The sequence below is a fragment of the Theropithecus gelada genome, chromosome 3, assembly GCF_003255815.1.
Source record: "Theropithecus gelada isolate Dixy chromosome 3, Tgel_1.0, whole genome shotgun sequence".
Classification (NCBI taxonomy): domain Eukaryota; kingdom Metazoa; phylum Chordata; class Mammalia; order Primates; family Cercopithecidae; genus Theropithecus; species Theropithecus gelada.
This window is the reverse complement of record NC_037670.1, coordinates 163,128,619-163,147,886: the sequence shown is the minus strand read 5'-3', so window position 1 is coordinate 163,147,886 and position 19,268 is coordinate 163,128,619. Positions and strand designations below refer to the sequence as shown.

The following is a 19,268-nucleotide window of genomic DNA, read 5'->3' as shown; positions in this document are numbered from 1 at the left end:
ATTCATTATATATTTGAATCTGTTTTTGAATAATCTGTTCTAATAATAGATTTGTAGATTCAAGTATATGTGGGGATTTATTATACGATAAAGAGCATTTCAAGTTGTTGAGGAAAGGATAGACAGGTCTGATATGATGATGTTTTAATTATAGTATTTTATTTCATTTCTGATAGGGTCAATTCCCCTGGTCAAACATCTTTTTCAGTATTTTTTCAGGCCTATTTTTCTAGAAAAATTTTGGAGCCACTTTATTAAGATCTACTCCCACCTTCCCCTCAAAATAAATAAATAAATTAAATTAAATTAAATAGGCTGGGCGTGGTGGCTCAAGCCTGTAATCCCAGCACTTTGGGAGGCCGAGACGGGCAGATCACGAGGAGATTGACACCATCCTGGCTAACACAGTGAAACCCCGTCTCTACTAAAAAAATACAAAAAACTAGCCGGGTGAGGTGGCGGCCGCCTGTAGTCCCAGCTACTCTGGAGGCTGAGGCAGGAGAATGGCATAAACCCAGGAGGCGGAGCTTGCAGTGAGCTGGGATCTGGCCACTGCACTCCAGCCTGGGCGACAGAGCGAGACTCCGTCTCAAAAATAAATAAATAAATAAATTAATTAATTAAATTAAATTAAATCTGGCTGGGTGTGGTGGCTCACACCTGTAATCCCAGTACTTTGGGAGGCTGAGGCGGGTGGGTCACCTGAGGCCAAGAGTTCGAGACCAGCCTGGCCAACATGATGAAACCCTGTCTTTACTAAAAATACAAAAACTAGCCAGGCTTGGTAGCAGATGCCTGTAATCCCAGCTACTTGAGAGGCTGAGGCACAAGAATCGCTTGAACCCGGGAGGTAGAGGTTGCAGTGAGCCGAGATTACGCCACTGCACTCCCGCCTGGGCAACACCATGAAACTGTGTCTCATAAATAAATAAATAAATAAATCCTATGAGAGCTTGAGATTTTGTTGACATTATAGGCTAATAATGTAGTGAGAATCAGTATCTTTATAATACTGAGTATTCTTGTCCTGCTGTAAGTGTATTTCCCCATTTATTTCTTTTTATTTTTCTCAGCAACATTTTATAACTAATGTCAGTACTGCACATTGCTTATAGAAATGTATTCCTATCCACTTTGTTTTAAAAAATTATTTTATAGATGAAATTTTAAAAATTATTTTTCGGCCAGGCACGGTGGCTCACGCCTGTAATCCCAGCACTTTGGGAGGCCAAGGAGGGCAAATCACGAGGTCAGGAGTTTGAGACCAGCCTAGCCAACATGATGAAACCCCATTTCTACTAAAAATACAAAAAATTAGCTGGGCGTAGTGGTGCGTGCCTGTAGTCTCAGCTACTCCCAGCTACTCAGGAGGCTGAGGCAGGAGAATCGCTTGCATCTGGGAGGTGGAGGTTGCAGTGAGCTGAGATCGCACCACTGCACTCCAGCCCTGGTGACAGAGTGAGACTCTGTTTCAAAAAATAAAAATTTTTTTCTATCAGATTCATCACTTTTATTTTCTGTGTTGTATGGCTCACTTTTGTGGTGGTTCTCTGAAATATTTTTATAGCTTTATAACTCTCTTAACAGCAGTTGCCAATTTCTTGATTGCTAAATGGCATCCATTTTGATAGAATTCCTTGTGAATTGGTTGAAGAAGCCATTTCCCTGGAGAATAGCAAGAAGCATTTTTAACATAAGTATCGGACACATTTGGGTATGCATGTGACCTAAACTAACTGCAAGACTTCACCATCTCCATGTGTTCATCCCTGGTTCCTGCGTACATCCAGCTCCCTACCTTTCTCTCTCCATAGGACTTTTATTCTTGGAGTTGACAAGCGTATAAATCTCATATTTATCAAGTTTAAAACAAAACTCCTGGCCGGGCGTGGTGGTTCACACCTGTAATCCCATTCCTTTGGGAGGCTGGGTCAGGAGGATTGCTTGAGGCCAGAAGTTCGAGACCAGTCTGGGCAATATGGTGCAACCCTACCCCCACCTCTATTCAAAAAGCAAAAGAAAAGTAAAATAAAGCAGAACTCCTCATTTTCCTCCTCCAACCAGCTTTGTTTTCCCCTTTTGAGTCTTTTCATTGTGGCAAAATATACATAACAAAAAATTTACCACATTAACTTTTTTTTTTTTTTTTCTGAGATGGTTTTGCTCTTTTCGTCCAGGCCGGAGTGCAATGGTGCAATCTTGGCTCACTGCAACCAGTGCTTCCTGGGTTCAAGTGATTCTCCTGCCTCAGCCTCCCAAGTAGCTGGGATTACAGGCATGCGCCACCACACCCGTCTAATTTTGTATTTTTAGTAGAGACGGGGTTTCTCCATGTTGGTTAGGCTGGTCTCAAACTCCCGACCTCAGGTGATCCACCTGCCTTGGCCTCCCAAAGTGCCACCATGCCTCTGGCTAATTTTTTCATTTTTATTTACTTGTTTTTTTAAAAGACAGGGTCTTGTTCTGTCATCCAAGCTGGAGTGCAGTGGCGTGACCTTGGCGCATTGCAGCCTCAACCTGCTGAGCTCAAGTGATCCTCTTGCCTCTGCCTCCTGAATAGCTGGGACTATAGGTGCACACCACCACACCTGGCTAATTTTTTTTTTTTTTTTTTTAATTATTTTGTTGCAAAAGGGTCTCACTGGCCCAGGCTGGTCTTAAATTTCTGGCCCCAACTGATCCTCCCACCTTGGCCTCCCAAAGTGCTGGAATTACAGACATGAGCTACCGTGCCTGGCTTTAATTTTCTTATTTTTTAATAGAGATGAGGTCTTGCTATGTTGCTTAGGCTGGTCTCAAATCCTGGCCTCAAGCAGTCCTCTCATCTCTGCCTCCCAAAGTGCTGGGATAATAGGTATGAGCCACCGCACCAGACCCCCAGATTTTGATAGGATGAGGAAGGACAGGATCCAAGGATACTAGACATCTGGTAGAATGAGATGGCATCAACGCCAAGGCAGGGAATGAATGCATGACAGGGAGACCAGGAGGCACAGAGAAAAGCTGCTGGTGCACAACCTTGCTGGGGCAGGCAGGACCATGGGAAAGGCGCTTCTGCCCTCAGCTCATGCTCTGTGTCTGAGATGGGTCCATACCAGCAGTGCTACCCACGCCCTGAATCTTTGCATTCTCAGGATCCTGTAGCCACCATGGGACAAGTGATGTCCGAGTGTCCTACACACAGGCAAGAGGTGGGCTGCCCTGGGTGTTCCTGATTGGTTGCCGAGGACATCACTGATGACAAAAGTCTTGAATCCCACTACCATCTGGCCTGCATTTTAAGAGTGAGGTGGTGTGTGCTCTATAGTAATGCAAATAGCATGAGCATTCAGTATGCCAAATCTTCCCCATATTCATCATTGTATTTTGGTAAGGTATTCTCACTTGCTTCTGTGGAGTGTTGCCCCCGTTATTATATGTATCTCAAAACCTATTATAATCCTGGAGCAGTGTGTCTGTTTGTTTTGCATTGCTATAAAGGAATACCTGAGACTGGGTGACTGTTAAAAGAGGTTTATTTGGCTCATGGTTCTGCAGACTGTATAAGCATGGCACCAGCCTCTGCAGGGCTTCTGGTGAGGCCTCAGGAAGCCTCTACTCACGACAGAAAGTGAACAGGGAGCAGGCACGTTACATGGTGAGAGAGGGAGCAAGAGAGGTGCGAGGCTCCTTTAAACCAGCTGTCGCATGAACCGGTAGAGTGAGAACTCACTCATTCCTGCAGGGAGAGCACCAAGCCCTTCATGAGGGATCCGCCCCCATGACCAAAATACCTCCCATAAGGCTCCACCCCCGACACTGGGGATCACAGTTCAACTTGAGACTTGGAGGGGACAAATAACCAAACCATATTAAACAAGAAACCCCAATTTTCTTCCAAAGGATTCAGAATGATTCCATCATACTAGTTTATTTTTAAATATTGGAAATACACTCTCATGGGTTTGGAGTTCAGAAAGCTACTATTACAGCGTCAGCTCCCTTCTTCCTTCCTACTGAGATACTGACAATCACCTCTTACCCAGCAAAGCAGGGTGGGAGGATGAACTAGTTGCTAGGCAACTATGATTAAAAGAAGGAAGCTATTATGGTTTATAGAGACTGGAACATAATCTTTAGGTGGCTGTAAAATTCTGATTGTCAATAGTGTAAACAATAAAAATAGTTGCAAAAAGAAAAAATCTTAGCAGAGATAATTAACTCAAAACCACGGATAGCTGTAAGATTATAAGATAGCTGAGTACAACTGTTTTTGGCATGTGCTTTGTGAACTGAATGCAGTAGTTGGAACTCTAAGACTGAAGAGCACTGAGGTCAGAAATAAGTTATCTCTCCTCTTTCCTCCTCCTTTTTCCTCCCTCCGCCATCCTCCCTCCACAATCCCCTATCTCCCATCTTCCCTGCACATTCTCCATTCTTCCTTTCCACCCCTGGCTCCTCTGTCTGGCCTCCTCCCTCCACATCCTACTTCCTCTGCTTTTCCTCTCCTACCTCACCTCTCCCTCCACCTTCTCCATCCCCCATTCTTCACCTTCCCTCTTCCATCCTTCTGTCCCCGCTTCCTCCTCCTCTCCACTTTTCTTAAGCCTTCAGCTTTCGGCCTCCATCCGTCATGCCCATTAAGTGATCTTCTTCACAGTCATCTGTTTTTTTTTGAGATGGAGTCTTGCTCTTGTCACCCAGGCTGGAAGGCAGTGGCGTGATCCTGGTTCACTGCAACCTCCACCTCCCGTGTTCAAGCGATTCTCCTGCCCCAGCCTCCCGAGCAGCTGGGATTACAGGTGCATGCCATCACACCTGGCTAAATTTTTTGTATTTTTAGTAGAGATGGGGTTTTACCATGTTGGCCAGGCTGGTCTTGAACCCCTGACTTCAGGTGATCTACCTGTCTTGGCCTCCCAAAGTGCTGGGATCACAGGCGTGAACCACCGCGTCCGGCCCTCCACAGTCACCTCTTGAGCAAGGCCCAGAGCTACTGGCAGTAGACCCTGCCTTTGGTCTGGTCACAATCTTACAATCTGGTTAATGAAATGAGCATCACATATGAAGGAATAAATAACAGAGCCCAGATGCTTAGAACCAGGTGGGATGTAGGTGTGTGTGTGTGATCAGAGCAGAAGGGACTGAGCCATGGCAGTCTGAGCCTCTTCCGGGGATAAATGGGACGTAAACAACACTAAAAGGAGAGTGAACCTGCCAGGCGTGGTGGCTCATGCCTGTAATCTAAGCACTTTGGGAAGCCAAAGCAGGTGGATCACCTGAAGTCAGGAGTTCAACACCAGCCTGGGCAACGTGGTAAAACCCCATCTCTACTAAAATTACAAAAATTAGCTGGGCGATTTTGTGCACACCTGTAGTCCCAGCTACTCGGGAAACCGAAGCACAAGAATTGCTTGAACTTGGGAGGCGGAGGTTGCAGTGAGCCAAGATCACGCCACTGCACTCCAGCCCAGGTGACAGAGTGAGACTCCTCAAAGAAAAAAAAAAGGAAAAAAGCCTTTGGGGAGGGGAGAGGGCACTGCAGGCCCCAGGAGATGTGTGCTGAGACTAGATGCGGGAATGTGCAACGGGCCTTGGTCAGATTGGGAAGAGTAGTGGAAGCATAAGGGGAGGTGGGGATGGTTAATGTGTGCCAGAAAAAATAGAATAAGACTTACTATTTGATAGCAAAACAGTGAGTATAGTTAATAATAATTGTACATTTTAGAATAACTTGAGGTACATAATTGGGTTGTTTGTAACTTGAAGGATAGATGCTTGAGGGGATGGGTACCCCATTTTCCATGATGTGCTTATTTCATGAGCTGTATCGAAACAGCTCATGTACCCCATAAATAGACATACCTACTATGTGCCCCACAAAAATTAAAAATTAACCATTGGAGCAAAAGGCCTCTAAGTTACCTTCAAACTCTAACTTTCTGTGATAACAAAATCTGGGGCACCCAAGGACCACATTCCCGGTGTCTCTAGAAAGAGCCTGTAATCCCAGGTCTCTTTCTGAGAAAAGACCTGTTGGTTTTCAATGGCGTGCCCTCATCTGAAGCATTCCTAGCTTTACATAAAAATCGATTACTGTGCCATCAGGTAACTCTTCCTTGTTTTTTTTTTTTTTTCTTTTTTTGAGACGGAGTTTCACTCTTGTTGCCCAAGCTGGAGTGCAATGGCGTGATCTCGGCTCTCTGCTACCTCCGCCTCCTGGGTTCAAGCGATTCTCCTGCCTCAGCCTCCCAAGTAGCTGGGCTTACAGGCATGTTCCACCAAGCCCGGCTAATTTTTGTCTTTTTAGTAGAGACAGGCTTTTGCTATGTTGGTCAGGCTGGTCTCGAGCTCCCGACCTCAGGTGATCCACCTGCCTTGGCCTCCCAAAGTGCTAGGATTACAGGCGTGAGCCACCACACCCAGCCCTTGTTTTTATCCAAAGGTTACTTGTTTTTATCCAAAGGTATTGAATAGGTACTATGGACAAGAACTTTTGCTAACTACACCCCTTAGAGACAGAAAAAGAAATTAGGCATTCTGTCCTTTTTCAACTTGATGCCGTTGTTTTCTTAACAAGTCTCATATTCTTTTTTTAATATAAGAGTTTTCCTTTTAGTGCTAATTTTAGAAGAATCTCTCATCAGTTTCACAGTTACTTTGCATGTGTCCTCCTACCCTCCCCACCCCCGCACCAGTGCTGGTGAGCAGAGGAAGAGCAAAAGGTTAGGATCTTAAGTTCAGTGAACTTTGGTAATCGTCAGTGATAAGAAAAAGCCAAAAGACAGATCTGGCTGAGACAGATGTGTTTAGAGCAATTATCTCTGGGTTTGTGTCAGCTGTACTCATAGGAGCTGAGTGGTTATCCCAGGCCACCATGCTCCAATATGATTCTCATCTTCTGTGATCGAAAACAGTGGAAACTTTCGTTCATCCTTAACCTGCTGAGTATATTCTGTCTCCCTCTTTTCATTATTACCCCAGGAAAAAAGAGGAAGATTTGCAGACCTATTGGATGCTAAATATTTACGGACCACGTTACAGATCTGGGTCATATGGTAAGAGTGTAATTATTTCAAAACTAGTTTTAAATAGAGGCATTGGGAGGAAGCCTATTTAAGTAAATCTATGTGAGTGCCACTGGGGAGAAAAACATAAGACCAACTCCAAATATTACAAAGACAAGCAATGTCTTGTCATTCTACAAACACCACTACCACTAAATAAGTAAATAGATACATAGACAGATAGAGGAAAAATCCCTAATTGTCTTCAACCAATTTAAAAATTTTTCTTATGAGCATATGAGCTCACTTCCTAACTTTTGCAGCCTGGTCTTTTTCCTCACCACATGACAGAAACTTGTCCTTTGAAGTCACCAATCATCAAGTCCAATGGCATAGACTCTTGTGGTACCCTCTGTGTTTCATTTCTCTGCAGCATGACCTTGAGTAAGCAAAGATTTTCTAAACAGGATGAAAACATGCTAACTCTAAAGGAAAAGATTGATGAGTTTTAATACATTAAATTATGAACTTAGGAACAGTGTCAAGATATCATGAAGAAGGCTGGGTGTGGTAGCTCACGCCTGTAATCCCAGCACTTTGGGAGACTGAGACGGGCAGATCACCTGAGATCAGGAGTTCGAGACCAGCCTGGCCAAAATGGAGAAACCCTGTTTCCACTAAAAATGCAAAAAAATTAGCTGGGTGTGGTGGTGGGTGCCTGTAATCCCAGCTACTTGGGAGGCCGAGGCAAGAGAATCGCTTGAACCCAGGAGGTGGAAGTTGCAGTGAGCCAAGATTGTGCCACTGCACTCGAGCCTGGGTGACAGAATGAAACTTTGCCTCAAAAAAAAAAAAAAAAAAATCATGAAGAGCCTGAAAGGTAAGCCATCCATGGGAAGAAGAAATTTGCAATGTATATTTCCAGCAAATTATATATATATATATACACACACGTGCGCGCACACACACACATATATAAAATATGCTATATATTAGACATATAATTTTTTTTAACAGGAAAAAATAGACAACTCAGTTTATTTAAGTTTTTAAAAATTTTTTAAGTTTTAAAATTTATTTTATTTTGCTTTTGTAGAATGGGTCTTGCTTTGTTGCCCAGGCTGGTCTGAAACTCCTGGCCTCAAGCAATCTTCCTGCCTTAACCTCCCAAAGTGCCGGGATGACAGGCATGAGCCACCATGCCCGTCCAACAGCCCAATTTAGAAATACGCAAGAGACTTGAACAGGCACTTCACCAAAAACATATACCAGATAAACACATCAAAACATGCTCAACCTTAAAGTCGCCAGGGAAATGCAAATTAAAACCCAACAAGATACCATTACAAATCCGCCAGTCCAAGAGAATGGCTAAAATGAAAAACTGACAATACCAAGGGTTGAGAAGGAGGCAAAGTAACTGGAATTTTCTTTTTCTTTCTTTTTTTTTCTTTTTGAGACGGAGTCTCGCTGTTTCCCAGGTTGGAGTGCAGTGGCGCGATCTCGGCTCACTGCAAACTCCGCCTCCTGGGTTCACGCCATTCTCCTGCCTCAGCCTCTGGAGTAGCTGTGACTACAGGCGCCCGCCACCATACCTGGCTTATTTTTTGTATTTTTAGTAGAGACAGGGTTTCACTGTGTTAGCCAGGATGGTCTCGATCTCCTGACCTCGTGATCCACCCACCTCAGCCTCCCAAAGTCCTGGGATTACAGGTGTGAGCCACCGCACCCGGCTGTAACTGGAATTTTCATACACAGCTGACTGGAGTTCAAATTAGTACAGCCACTTTGAAAAACTGGAGGTCTCTATTACAGCTGGAAGTATGTGTATACTATGGCCCAGCAATTCCGCTCCTAGGTTTACACCCAACAGGCATGTGTACATCAGTATGATGTGTAAGAGATACTTCCACAGATGCTCTGTGTAGCATCTGAACCTGACTGTCTGCTCTCTTTGCTTTCCACATGCTGCACGTTCCACTTGGTATCCCCTCCCCACTCATCCTTCAGGTCTGGTCTCAGCGTTTGCTAGTGACATTCTTTTCTCACTTCCAGGCTCGGAATCTCTTTTGCCTACTATGGGGTTATCCTGGCCAGTGCTGAGCTGCTGGAGCGGGACCTGGTCTGTGGTTCGAAGGCAGACTCTGAGGTGGTGGTGACTGGGGGCGACTCAGGGGAGAGCCAGAGCCCCTGCTACTGCCACATGTTTGCACCCTCTGACTATCGGACCATGATCATCAGCACCATCGGTGAAATTGCTCGTAAGTGTCCCTCTGCATGTCGGGTCTCTGTCTTGGGTGGTGTATGTGCACTTGAGTCTTAGCTGAGAGAAGTGTGATGCTGTGATGCTGTGATGCTGCTCCTGCCTAGCAGAACTGAGTAAGTCACAAAGTAGTGCTGAAAAATCTCCAATTTGGATTGGTGTTGGCAAGAGAAGTCTGGAGGAGTAGAGCTTTGAAGTGCTGTATTCTATCAATTGTAAGGTGTTTTTTTCGCCCTTACATTTTAACATCTCTGAAATTGGAATGTGGCTTACAATGGCTTGTTAGATTGCAATTGACAGCATTATTTCTATTTTAGTAGACATAAAATGATGGTACTTAAAAATCAATGGCTGAATGTTAAATTGAGCCGATGAAAAAAAATCAAAGGCACCTTGAATTTGATGAAAACATATAAAACACTTAAAATATAGGCCTGGCAAGCTGGCAATCTACAATAGACCTGCATGATATGATAAATATCCTGGGCACCAGTGCTTATAATTCCTGGACCCACGTGGGTAAAGTATATGTAAAAAGTCTTGAAATTGATGACAACGTGACTGGATTTTGGCTGGAATACTCATGAGGTTTGGATGATGTTGCTTCTTTCTGAAACGACAAGAATGAATCGATGCCAGTGTTGCAATATGCCACTTGCCTTCCAAGGTTCCAGAAATTATCTTTACTGTTTGCTTTCTAGTGAATCCTTTAAATATCCTGGGCATCAATTTCCTGGGAAGACGGCTGAGCCTTTCCATTACCATGGGATGCACAGCTTTATTCTTCCTTCTCCTCAACATTTGCACTTCAAGGTATTTTCTGGTTAGTTGCTTCAGGTTTTTTGCAGTGGTTTCTAAATGGAGTCTCCTGACCCATGGTGTTCAGTAGTTTCAGGGACAAGTCTCTTTCACCCAGGAGAGTGGAGAATGGGCTGCTTGTTTGACTAGAATGGTCTTGCCTGTTCCCTATTACCCCCTTCCCTCTTCCTACAGACCCCATCTTCCTCCAGCTGTCACAGGATTATGGGTGCCAATGATGGTGTACTCACTTTACCTACCAAAACATTGAGGATCGTTATGTAATGCTTCCTGGAGAATCGGGGCTCTGGTTGTTTATCACATTATTTGAACCAGTGCCAAGAAAGTTTAGTAATACAAACAGTGTGCTTATTTGAGCCTTCTGCTCATTTCACTCTTAATTTGCAGTCCTGGAGTGACCTGAGCTCTGATATGTATCATTTATTCTACAAGTTCTCTGCACTGTTTTCCAGGGGATGGTAGCAGCAGGTGTGCTAATTTTTTTTTTTATTCTTTGAGACAGAGTCTCTCACCTTGTCACCCAGGCTGGAATGCAGTAATGCGATCTCCGCTCACTGCAGCCTCTAACTCCTGGGCTCAAGCCATCCTCCTGCCTCAGCTTCTTGAGTAGCTAGGATTACAGGCACACACCACCATGCTGGGTCAATTAAAAAAAAAATTTGGTGGCTCATACCAGTAATCCCAGAACTATGGGAGGCTGAGGCGGGTAGATCACTTGAGCCCAGGAGTTCAAGATCAGCTTGGACAACATGGCAAAACCCCATCTCTACAAAAAATACAAAAATTAGCTGAGTGTGGTTGTTGATGCCTGTAGTCCCAGCTACCCAAGAGGCTGAGGTGGGAGGATCACTTGAGCCTGAGAGGCTGAGGCTGCAGTGAGCCATGATTGTGCCACTGCACCCCAGGTTGGGTAACAGAGCCAGACTCTGTCTTAACAAAAAAAAAAAAAAAAAAAAAGAGTCTTACTATGTTGCTGAGGCTAGTCTTGAACTCCTGGCCTCAAGTGATCTAGCTCTCTCGGCCTCCCAAAGTGCAGGGATTACAGGTGTGAACCACTGTGCCCAGCAGGTGTGCTAATGTGAGGGGCCAGGCTGAATGGCAGCACTGGGGAAGGGAGAGGGCAGCGGGGAGTAAGATTGGAAGGAGGTTTGCTTAAGGACCCCACAATCAGGCCAGCTGAGAAGCAGTACCTCCCTCGGTTTCTGAGTTATCTGTGGGTGTGTCTTATCATCCACAGTGCACTTGGAACTGGGCCACAGGAGGTGGTCCTCCATGCTGCCTTTTATAATTTCTCTCCACTTCCTGTTTTGTAGTGCCGGCCTGATTGGCTTCCTCTTCATGTTGAGGGCCCTGGTAGCTGCAAACTTCAACACTATCTACATTTACACAGCTGAGGTGAGTTTTCATGCAGGGCTTCCTTACAACAGGGTATCTAAGGTGAGCTACTTAGGGTGTCCATCCAAAGGTAATGCATCCCTGGTTTCTGTTGACTTTTGATGATTTTCTAAAAACAATCTGTTAAAAAGACACCAGAAGTTTATTTGGTGTGAATTTCCCCTTCCCCGTTCAGTCTATTGAAAGCCAATCTCTGGAAGACAGGATCTTCTTCCTTTCTTTAAATAGCTTGCATGGAAAAACCACCTCCTTGCCCTAGCACTAGGCTTCCAGAAGTAATAGGTAGCAACACGTTACTGTCAAATGTAGAATTTCCTTTCTCTCTTTTTGAAATTAGAATACATTTTTCACTTTTATTCTTTTGGAAGATCCTTTTCCCTCTGTCTGTTATTTGCTGCATGTAGCTTACATTTGAATATAATCTTGATTTATTCTGTATTAATTTATTGAATTAATACATCCATGTGCAAGGTACTGCCTGAGGTAGCTGGAGTTTTCCTCATAAACCTCCCACTTTAAAGAACCTATATTCCTAGAAATGAAACAATATTTGAATAGGGAACTTAACAGTATTTTAACTGGTTTTGTCATTCATTGAGCTACAGGAAACAGTGCTTTAGACACTGATACAGCTGCCTTCAGCTTCACGGCAGGAAATGGGGAAGTCTATTGCGATGAAAGATTTGGCATGTCAAAAACCATTAAACCCGCAGAGAAAAGTACTTTTTCTCCCACACAGAGACAAAAATAGAAAGCTATGAGATGTTCGAGTTATACATAATACTTCATTTAGTTCCAGGAACAAAATCTAAAGTTGACTTATAGACAGGTACAAAAAAATCAATCCTCTTTTGCAATCCAGAACTCATTGTTCAGTATAAGTTTTACTACAAATAAGAAGGGTATTATGATACCTAAGACACTTTAAAATGATTGGAGTATTGATAACCATAAAGGTTGGTTCCAGGCTGGGCGCAGTGGCTCATGCCTGCAATCCCTGAATTTGGGAGGCTGAGGTGGGATAATCACTTGAAGCCAGGAGTTCAAGACCAGCCTGGCAAGGAAACCAAAACCCCATCTCCACAAAAATTAAAAATAGCCAGGGGTGGGGGCATGCACCTGTAATTGTAGCTACTTAGGAAAGGGAGGCTGAGGCAGGAGGATTGCTGGAGCCCAGGAGTTGGAGGCCGCAGTGAGTTCTGATAGCACCACTGTACTCCAGCCTGGGCAGCAAAGTTAGACCCTGCCTCTAAATTAAAAAAAAAAAAAAAAAGTTTGGTTCTAGGACTATCAAATAGAGAGTTTAAAAGCATAATATATGAGGAAAATCTCAGCTATATCCATTTTGTATTCCAATTTCATGTTGACTTGATATATCAAGATGACTTTTTGTTTTAAAGGCTTTTATCTTGAAAACATGATGTCTGGGGTTAAAGGTATTGACATATTCCACAGGTCTGTACTCTTCTTGAGCTGTGATAGCTTAGGAATGAATATGATTTGAACTCACGCATATTCACAGAGGGCATCAAATGGAGAACGAGGCAGATCCACCTACTCCAAAAATGACCCTACAGTAAATTTGTTGAAGAAATTAGATCCCAAAGAGTTTTGGTGAATTTTGAAGTCTTCATCAGTATATCATATTAAAAGGAGATGAAAGAAGCCAAAATAAAAGAATTATGGGCTGACAGGACAACTGGATTAAGTATCAGTTCTATTAAAAAGGGCTAACTTGAAGATCTTTTGACGATAAATTTTACTCCAGCTCTGTAGTGGAACAAAGGTGAACTTGATGGACAGTGGAAGGAATTGCAACATGAAATTCCTAGAATAAAAATTAATTGGCTGGGTGCGGTGGCTCACGCCTATAATCCCAGCACTTTAGGAGGCTGAAACAGGTGGATCACTTGACATCAGGAGTTTGAGACCAGCTTGGCCAATGTGGTGAAACCCCATCTCTATTAAAAATGCAAAAATTATCCAGGCATGGTGGCGGGTGCCTGTAATCCCAGCTACTTGGGTGGCTGAGGCAGGAGAATTGTGTGAACCTGGGAGGCAAAGGTTGCAGTGAGTCGAAATCACACCACTGCACTCCAGCCTGGTGACAGACTCAGTCTCAAAAAGAAAAAAAAAAAAATTATTGACTTTATGTAATTTTGCATAGTTAAGAAAATAAGTTTGCATAATTAAAAACAAAAACAAATCTAAAGTTATTTTGTAAATTTATAAACCAAAAAAACTATGAGTAACATGGTGTACTTCTAGAATAGCGTTTGAGATGGACAGTCAAACATATTTTGGAATTTGCTCATTTTGAGGGTCATTTCTAAGTATTTTATTTATTTATTTATTTATTTATTTATTTATTTATTTGAGACCGAGTCTCGCTCTGTTGCCCAGGCTGGAGTGCAGTGGTGCGATCTCGGCTCACTGCAAGCTCCACATCCCAGGTTCACACCATTCTCCTGCCTCAGCCTCCCGAGTAGCTGGGACTACAGGCGCCCACCACCACACCTGGCTAATTTTTTGTATTTTCAGTAGAGACAGGGTTTCACTGTGTTAGCCAGGATGGTCTTTCTTGATCTCCTGACCTCATTATCCGCCCGCCTCGGCCTCCCAAAGTGCTGGGATTACAGGCATGAGCCACCACACACGGCCAGTATTTTATTTTTTATATTGTTTTTCAAAAAAGATGTATAACTAAAAATGATAGTTTTCTGTTATTCCATCTTCCAGGTGACTCACAATGTGAACAAAAGACTTTGTCAGTATTACAGCAAAGAAGCCATCACCTGAATTCATTATTTTCAGTCATAGCAACCTCATTTTTCAGAAAATAAGAAAGCTCCGCATAAAGATATTCCACCCCCAGACCTTCTCCTGTAAATATAGCAGTGTCCTGTGAGGCGGAAAGCATCTTGCTTTTTGCATTTGACAGATGGTGGCAAAGATGTGGGCAACTAAAGGGGGCTACATGCTTTGCCTTAGAGAGTTGATAAACCTGTTTTGTCAGTATTTTATAGCACTAAGAACATGTTCCAACATTTTGAGAAACCATTCTTTCCTAGAAAGTATTCTCCCTACAATTCTATTTATTCAATAAGACTTGCTGACTTATTAAACTTCTGGTTCCTTTAAGAATTCTGAATCAATGAAAAACCAATTAGATTTTACTATAAATATGAACAAGTTTCAGCAAGAAAGTAGAATATGGCTGGGCATGGTGGCTCATACCTGTAATCCCAGCACTTTGGGAGGCTGAGGCAGGAAGATCGCTTGAGCCCAGGATTTTGATACCAGTCTGGGCAACATAGCGAGACATTGTCTCTATAAAATAAAAATTTAATAAAATGTTAAAAAGGGCTGGGCATGGTGGCTCACGCCTGTAATCCCAACACTTTTGGAGGCTGAGGCTGGCAGATCACCTAAGGTCAGGAGTTCGAGACCAGCCTGGCCAACATGGAGAGACCCCCCCCCCGCCACCAACTAAAAATACAAAAATTTGCCAGGCTCAGTGGTGCACGCCTGTAATCCCAGCTACTTGGGAGGCTGAGGCAGGTGAATCGCTTGAACCCAGAAGGTGGATGTTGCAGTGAGCCAAAATTGCACTATTGTGCTCCAGCCTGGGTGACAGAGTGATGAGACGAGGGCGGGGGAGGGAGGGAGGGAGGGAGGGAGGGAGGGAGGAAGGAAGGAAGGAAGGAAGGAAGGAAGGAAGGAAGGAAGGAAGGAAAGTAGGAAGGAAATGCTGTAAGATTCTGCAACAGCAAAGAGGCTAGGGAATTTAACAAGAACACAGGGGCCAGGTACGGTGGCTCATGCCTCTAATCCCAGCACTTTGGGAGGTTGAGGTGGGAGGAATGCTGAGTCCAGATATTCAAGACCAGTGCGGCCAACATAGTAAGATCCCATCTCTAATTTTAAAAAAGAAAAGAAGTAAAAATAAGAGCACAGGGAATGGTGTGGCAAGTACCTGGCCCTCTGGTTAATTATCTTAGCTGTATTTGTATTGAAGACTTCATCGGATCTTTGAGGAGTATTTTCTTCCCATTCAGTAGAATCACTTTTATGTATTTATAGTTCTGAAGTGGCGCTCTTCTGTCTGATTCCAGAGCTTGTCTTTCTAAAATTGTATTTGGAATATTCAGTGAAACACATTTTTGGAATTTGCTCATTTAAAGGATAATTTTGAAGTCTTTATTTTTTGCTGATATTGTCCCCCAAATTCAAAGTTGTGTACCTGAGAAAATGAACACCTTCCGCTCCATATTCTGTAACTGTGTTTGGTACTGGATGCATTCCAAAGCCTGACCTGGGGAGGAAAGGGGAGGAGGAGGGCTCGGGGAAGGATGGACATTATCTGACTGGTACTTTCTATGCCTCTCCCTGCAGGTCTACCCCACCACTATGCGTGCTTTGGGGATGGGAACCAGCGGCTCCCTGTGTCGCATTGGTGCAATGGTGGCGCCATTTATATCCCAGGTACGGCTGAGGACTCTGTAGTGGGAGAGAGTCTGAGAGGGGTGGGGAAAGAGGAACCCCAGGGCCCTTCAGATTAAAGGCAGAACGGAGGATTTCTGTGGACTTCATGAGTTTTTCCGAGGTGCCATTTTCCTGCTGTTTGGTGGATTTAGGTAGAAAGAGGCTAAATCTGCTACCAGGCTTTCAGGCTTCCAGTCAGTAGTATGCATTGCATTGCATTCAGGGTTTGCTCCATTTTAAAATGGGGGGAAGATGGCAAACAATGGTCAAAACGAGGAGCCTGGGCAGTTGAATGACAGTGGGCTCTAACCCTGAGTTAGAATGGTTGTCTGGTCCGTTGTCCAGGTGGCAACTGTAAAACAGAGCCAGAGAGTGCGGGCAGGTTCAGCTGAGGTGCAGGGAGGTGGTACTGGGGCACAGGTGAGCCAGGCTTAGGCTGGGATAAAATCCCAAGGTGACGTGGAGCCATGGATGGAGCCTTGTTTCAGAAGAAACAACAGAGGCAGGTATGGCGACCCTTGGGGTCGTGGTTCCTCAGAGGGCTGTGGAGCTTGCTGCTTTGCACATGTCAGTCCTTTTTTTTTTTTTTTTTTTTTTGGCTGCAAAAAACAGAAATCCAGCCTGGGCGCGGTGGCTCATGCCTGTAATCTCAGCACTTTCGGAGGCCAAGGTGGGTGGATCACCTGAGGTCAGGAGTTCCAGTCTGGGCAACATGGTGAAACCCTATCTCTACTAAAAATACAAAAATTAGCTGGGCATGGTGGTGCTCGCCTGTAGTCCCAGCTACTCAGGAGGCTGAGGCACAAGAATCACTGGAACCCGGGAGGTGGAGGTTTCAGTGAGCCGAGGTTGCGTCACTGCACTCTAGGCTGGGCGAGAGTGAGACTCTATCTCAAAAAAAAAAAAAACAAAAAACAAAAAACCAGAAATCCACATGTCCTGGCTGTAGCAAAAAAGGGCAGGAATGAGTCCGAGCCCGGTCTGGGAGTAGGGGCACTGACAGGGGCCCAGGCTCTGTCCTCTTTCTCTGTCTGGTGCCTGTGGTCACTCGTTTCCACCTAAGCATGCAGGCTTTCCTTATTCCTGAGAACCAGGGTGCTGTGCTTGCCGCTGCCTATGGCAGCTCCACAAATCCCAGACACACACCCTTCGCTCTGGCCTCTGAAAGACGCTGATTAGTTCTCTCTGAATCCCGAGACAGAGACCCCCACTGGTCCAGGTCTCGGCAGTTGTCCGTGCTTGAGCTAACTCAGTTGTGGCCCACAGTCCGGGTTACATATAAACGCAGCTGGCAGAGGCGAAATTGCAGAGAACGGGAGTTGGGATGGGCTGAGTAGACTTTAACGTGTATTTCCTACCATTTAACACAAGGATTTTGCTACCACGAATTTTTAAAAACTATCTTGGGAATGTTTTCCTCACCTGTCTTTTTCACTTTTTCTTTTTTTTTAACATCTGAGAAACCAAGCTAATGCCCACCTGTCTTAAAGAAAAATTGGGATGCCTTTTGTCTGGTGCTTTTGCTTTTCAAAATTCCTTAGTACTTCATCATTTATCAGAAAAGAACCTAGTGATGAAAAAAAGTTGTCCTTTGTTTTTTTTTTTCCCAGAGACAGGGTCTCGCTTTATTGCCCAGGCTGGAGTGTAGTGGCACAGTCATGGCTCACTGCAGCCTCAATCCCCCCAGGCCCAAGGGATCCTCCCACCTGAGCCTCCCCAGTAGCTGGGACTACAGGCATGCACCACCACGCCTATTTATTTATTTATTTTTAGAGATGGAGTCTCACTATGTTGCTCAGGCTGGTCTCCAACTCCTGGGTTTAGGCCATCTTCCTGCCTTGTCCTTCCAAAGTGTTGGGATTACAGGTGTGAGCCACTGCGCCCTGCCAGTAGTAAAACATTAACCCTATTTCTGGATGACTGAACTGAGGCATAGTTCATTTCCCAAGCTTTCATTAGGAATTGAGTTCTTGACCACCTGGAATGTTTTCCCTGGGCATTTGTGGGCATTTGTCCCAGAGGCTACGCCGCTGTTGGTGGGTTTGTGGGTTAGGAAAAACCCAACTGGAACTATGTCTCCTGGTGCCATAAGGCCCTGCTCTGCTTGGCAGCCTGTAGCCCACCTGGATTCTCAACTCCTTGTCATTCTCAGTTATCTTTCTCTGCTACTCTGCTACCCTCCCCTCATTTATTTTCATTTTTCTTTTCTTTTCTTTTCCCATCTTTCTTTCTTTTCTCCTTCCTTCTGTGCTCTCGCTGTCACCCAGGCTTGAGTGCCGTGGTATGATCTTGGCTCACTGCAACCTCCACCTCCTGGGTTGAAGCAATTGTCCTGTCTCAGGCTCCTGAGTAGCTGGGATTACAGGCACCCACCACCACTCTTGGCTAATTTTTTGTATTTTTAGTAGAGAAGGGATTTTGCCACGTTGGCCAGGCTGGTCTCAAACTCCTGACCTCAGGTGATCCACCTGCCTTAGCCTCCCAAAGTGCTGGGATTACAGGTGTGAGCCACTGCGCCCAGCCTGCTACCCTCATTTCTAAAGTGGAGATAAAGAATAGCACCCATGACAGAGTTTTGCTCTAAGGATGAAATGAGATGAATAAATGTAAAGCAATTAACCCAATGTTTGACATATAGTAAGCGCTCAGTAAATGTCAACTCATATGATCATGATGCCCAATAACGGTCAAGGTGAAATGCTATTCCAATGGATACTTCTCAATCATTTAATTTTGGAAAGTATTGTTACATCAATCTCTGTGCAATCGAGATGCTCTGCTTTCCTTAACAGGTTTAGATTGGGGAGGTTTCGAATCTGGGAAGCTTTGTGCCAGCTGCTAGGATATTTGCCTCGGTTTAGGATGGGGTGAGCCGCTCTAAGTAGACGGTAGGGTTTGGTGTCACTTTCATGAGTTCATTAGTCACTTCCTTTAAGGGTAGTTCTCAAACTTTAGTGCTTCTCAGAATTACGAGGGTAACTTGATAACAGATCCTTGGATTCCACTCCCAGATGCCGATTCTGTAGATGGGGATCAGTTACCTACTTCCACTCCCCTCCCCCGCTTAAAGATAAGGTCTTACTCTGTCACCCAGGCTGGAGTACAGTGGTACAGTTGAGGGCTCACTACAGCCTCAACTTCCTGGGTTCAAGCAATCCTCCCACCTCAGCCCCACAAGTAGCTGGGAATACAGGCATGTGCCACCATGTCTGGCTAATTTTTTTTTAAATTTTAGTAGGGATGAGGTCTCACTGTGTTGCTCAGGCTGGCCTTGAACTCCTGAGCTCAAGATCCTCCCACCTTGGCCTTTCAAAGTGCTG

General features: G+C 44.5%; 1 protein-coding gene and 1 non-coding gene across 2 annotated transcripts in view; both read left to right on the top strand.

Annotated features, from left to right (window-relative positions):
• SVOPL (SVOP like) overlaps positions 1-19,268 on the top strand; it is an 80,641-nt gene that overhangs the window by 37,449 nt on the left and 23,924 nt on the right. The window contains exons 9-13 of the mRNA XM_025381088.1: positions 6,964-7,037; positions 9,042-9,247; positions 9,951-10,062; positions 11,382-11,463; positions 15,859-15,948. Coding sequence (XP_025236873.1) covers positions 6,964-7,037; positions 9,042-9,247; positions 9,951-10,062; positions 11,382-11,463; positions 15,859-15,948 — 564 coding nt within the window. The remainder of the gene's footprint in view (positions 1-6,963; positions 7,038-9,041; positions 9,248-9,950; positions 10,063-11,381; positions 11,464-15,858; positions 15,949-19,268) is intronic.
• On the top strand, positions 12,243-12,370 carry LOC112621954. The gene has a single exon (XR_003118874.1). It is a non-coding gene; the product is annotated as a small nucleolar RNA SNORA40 (small nucleolar RNA).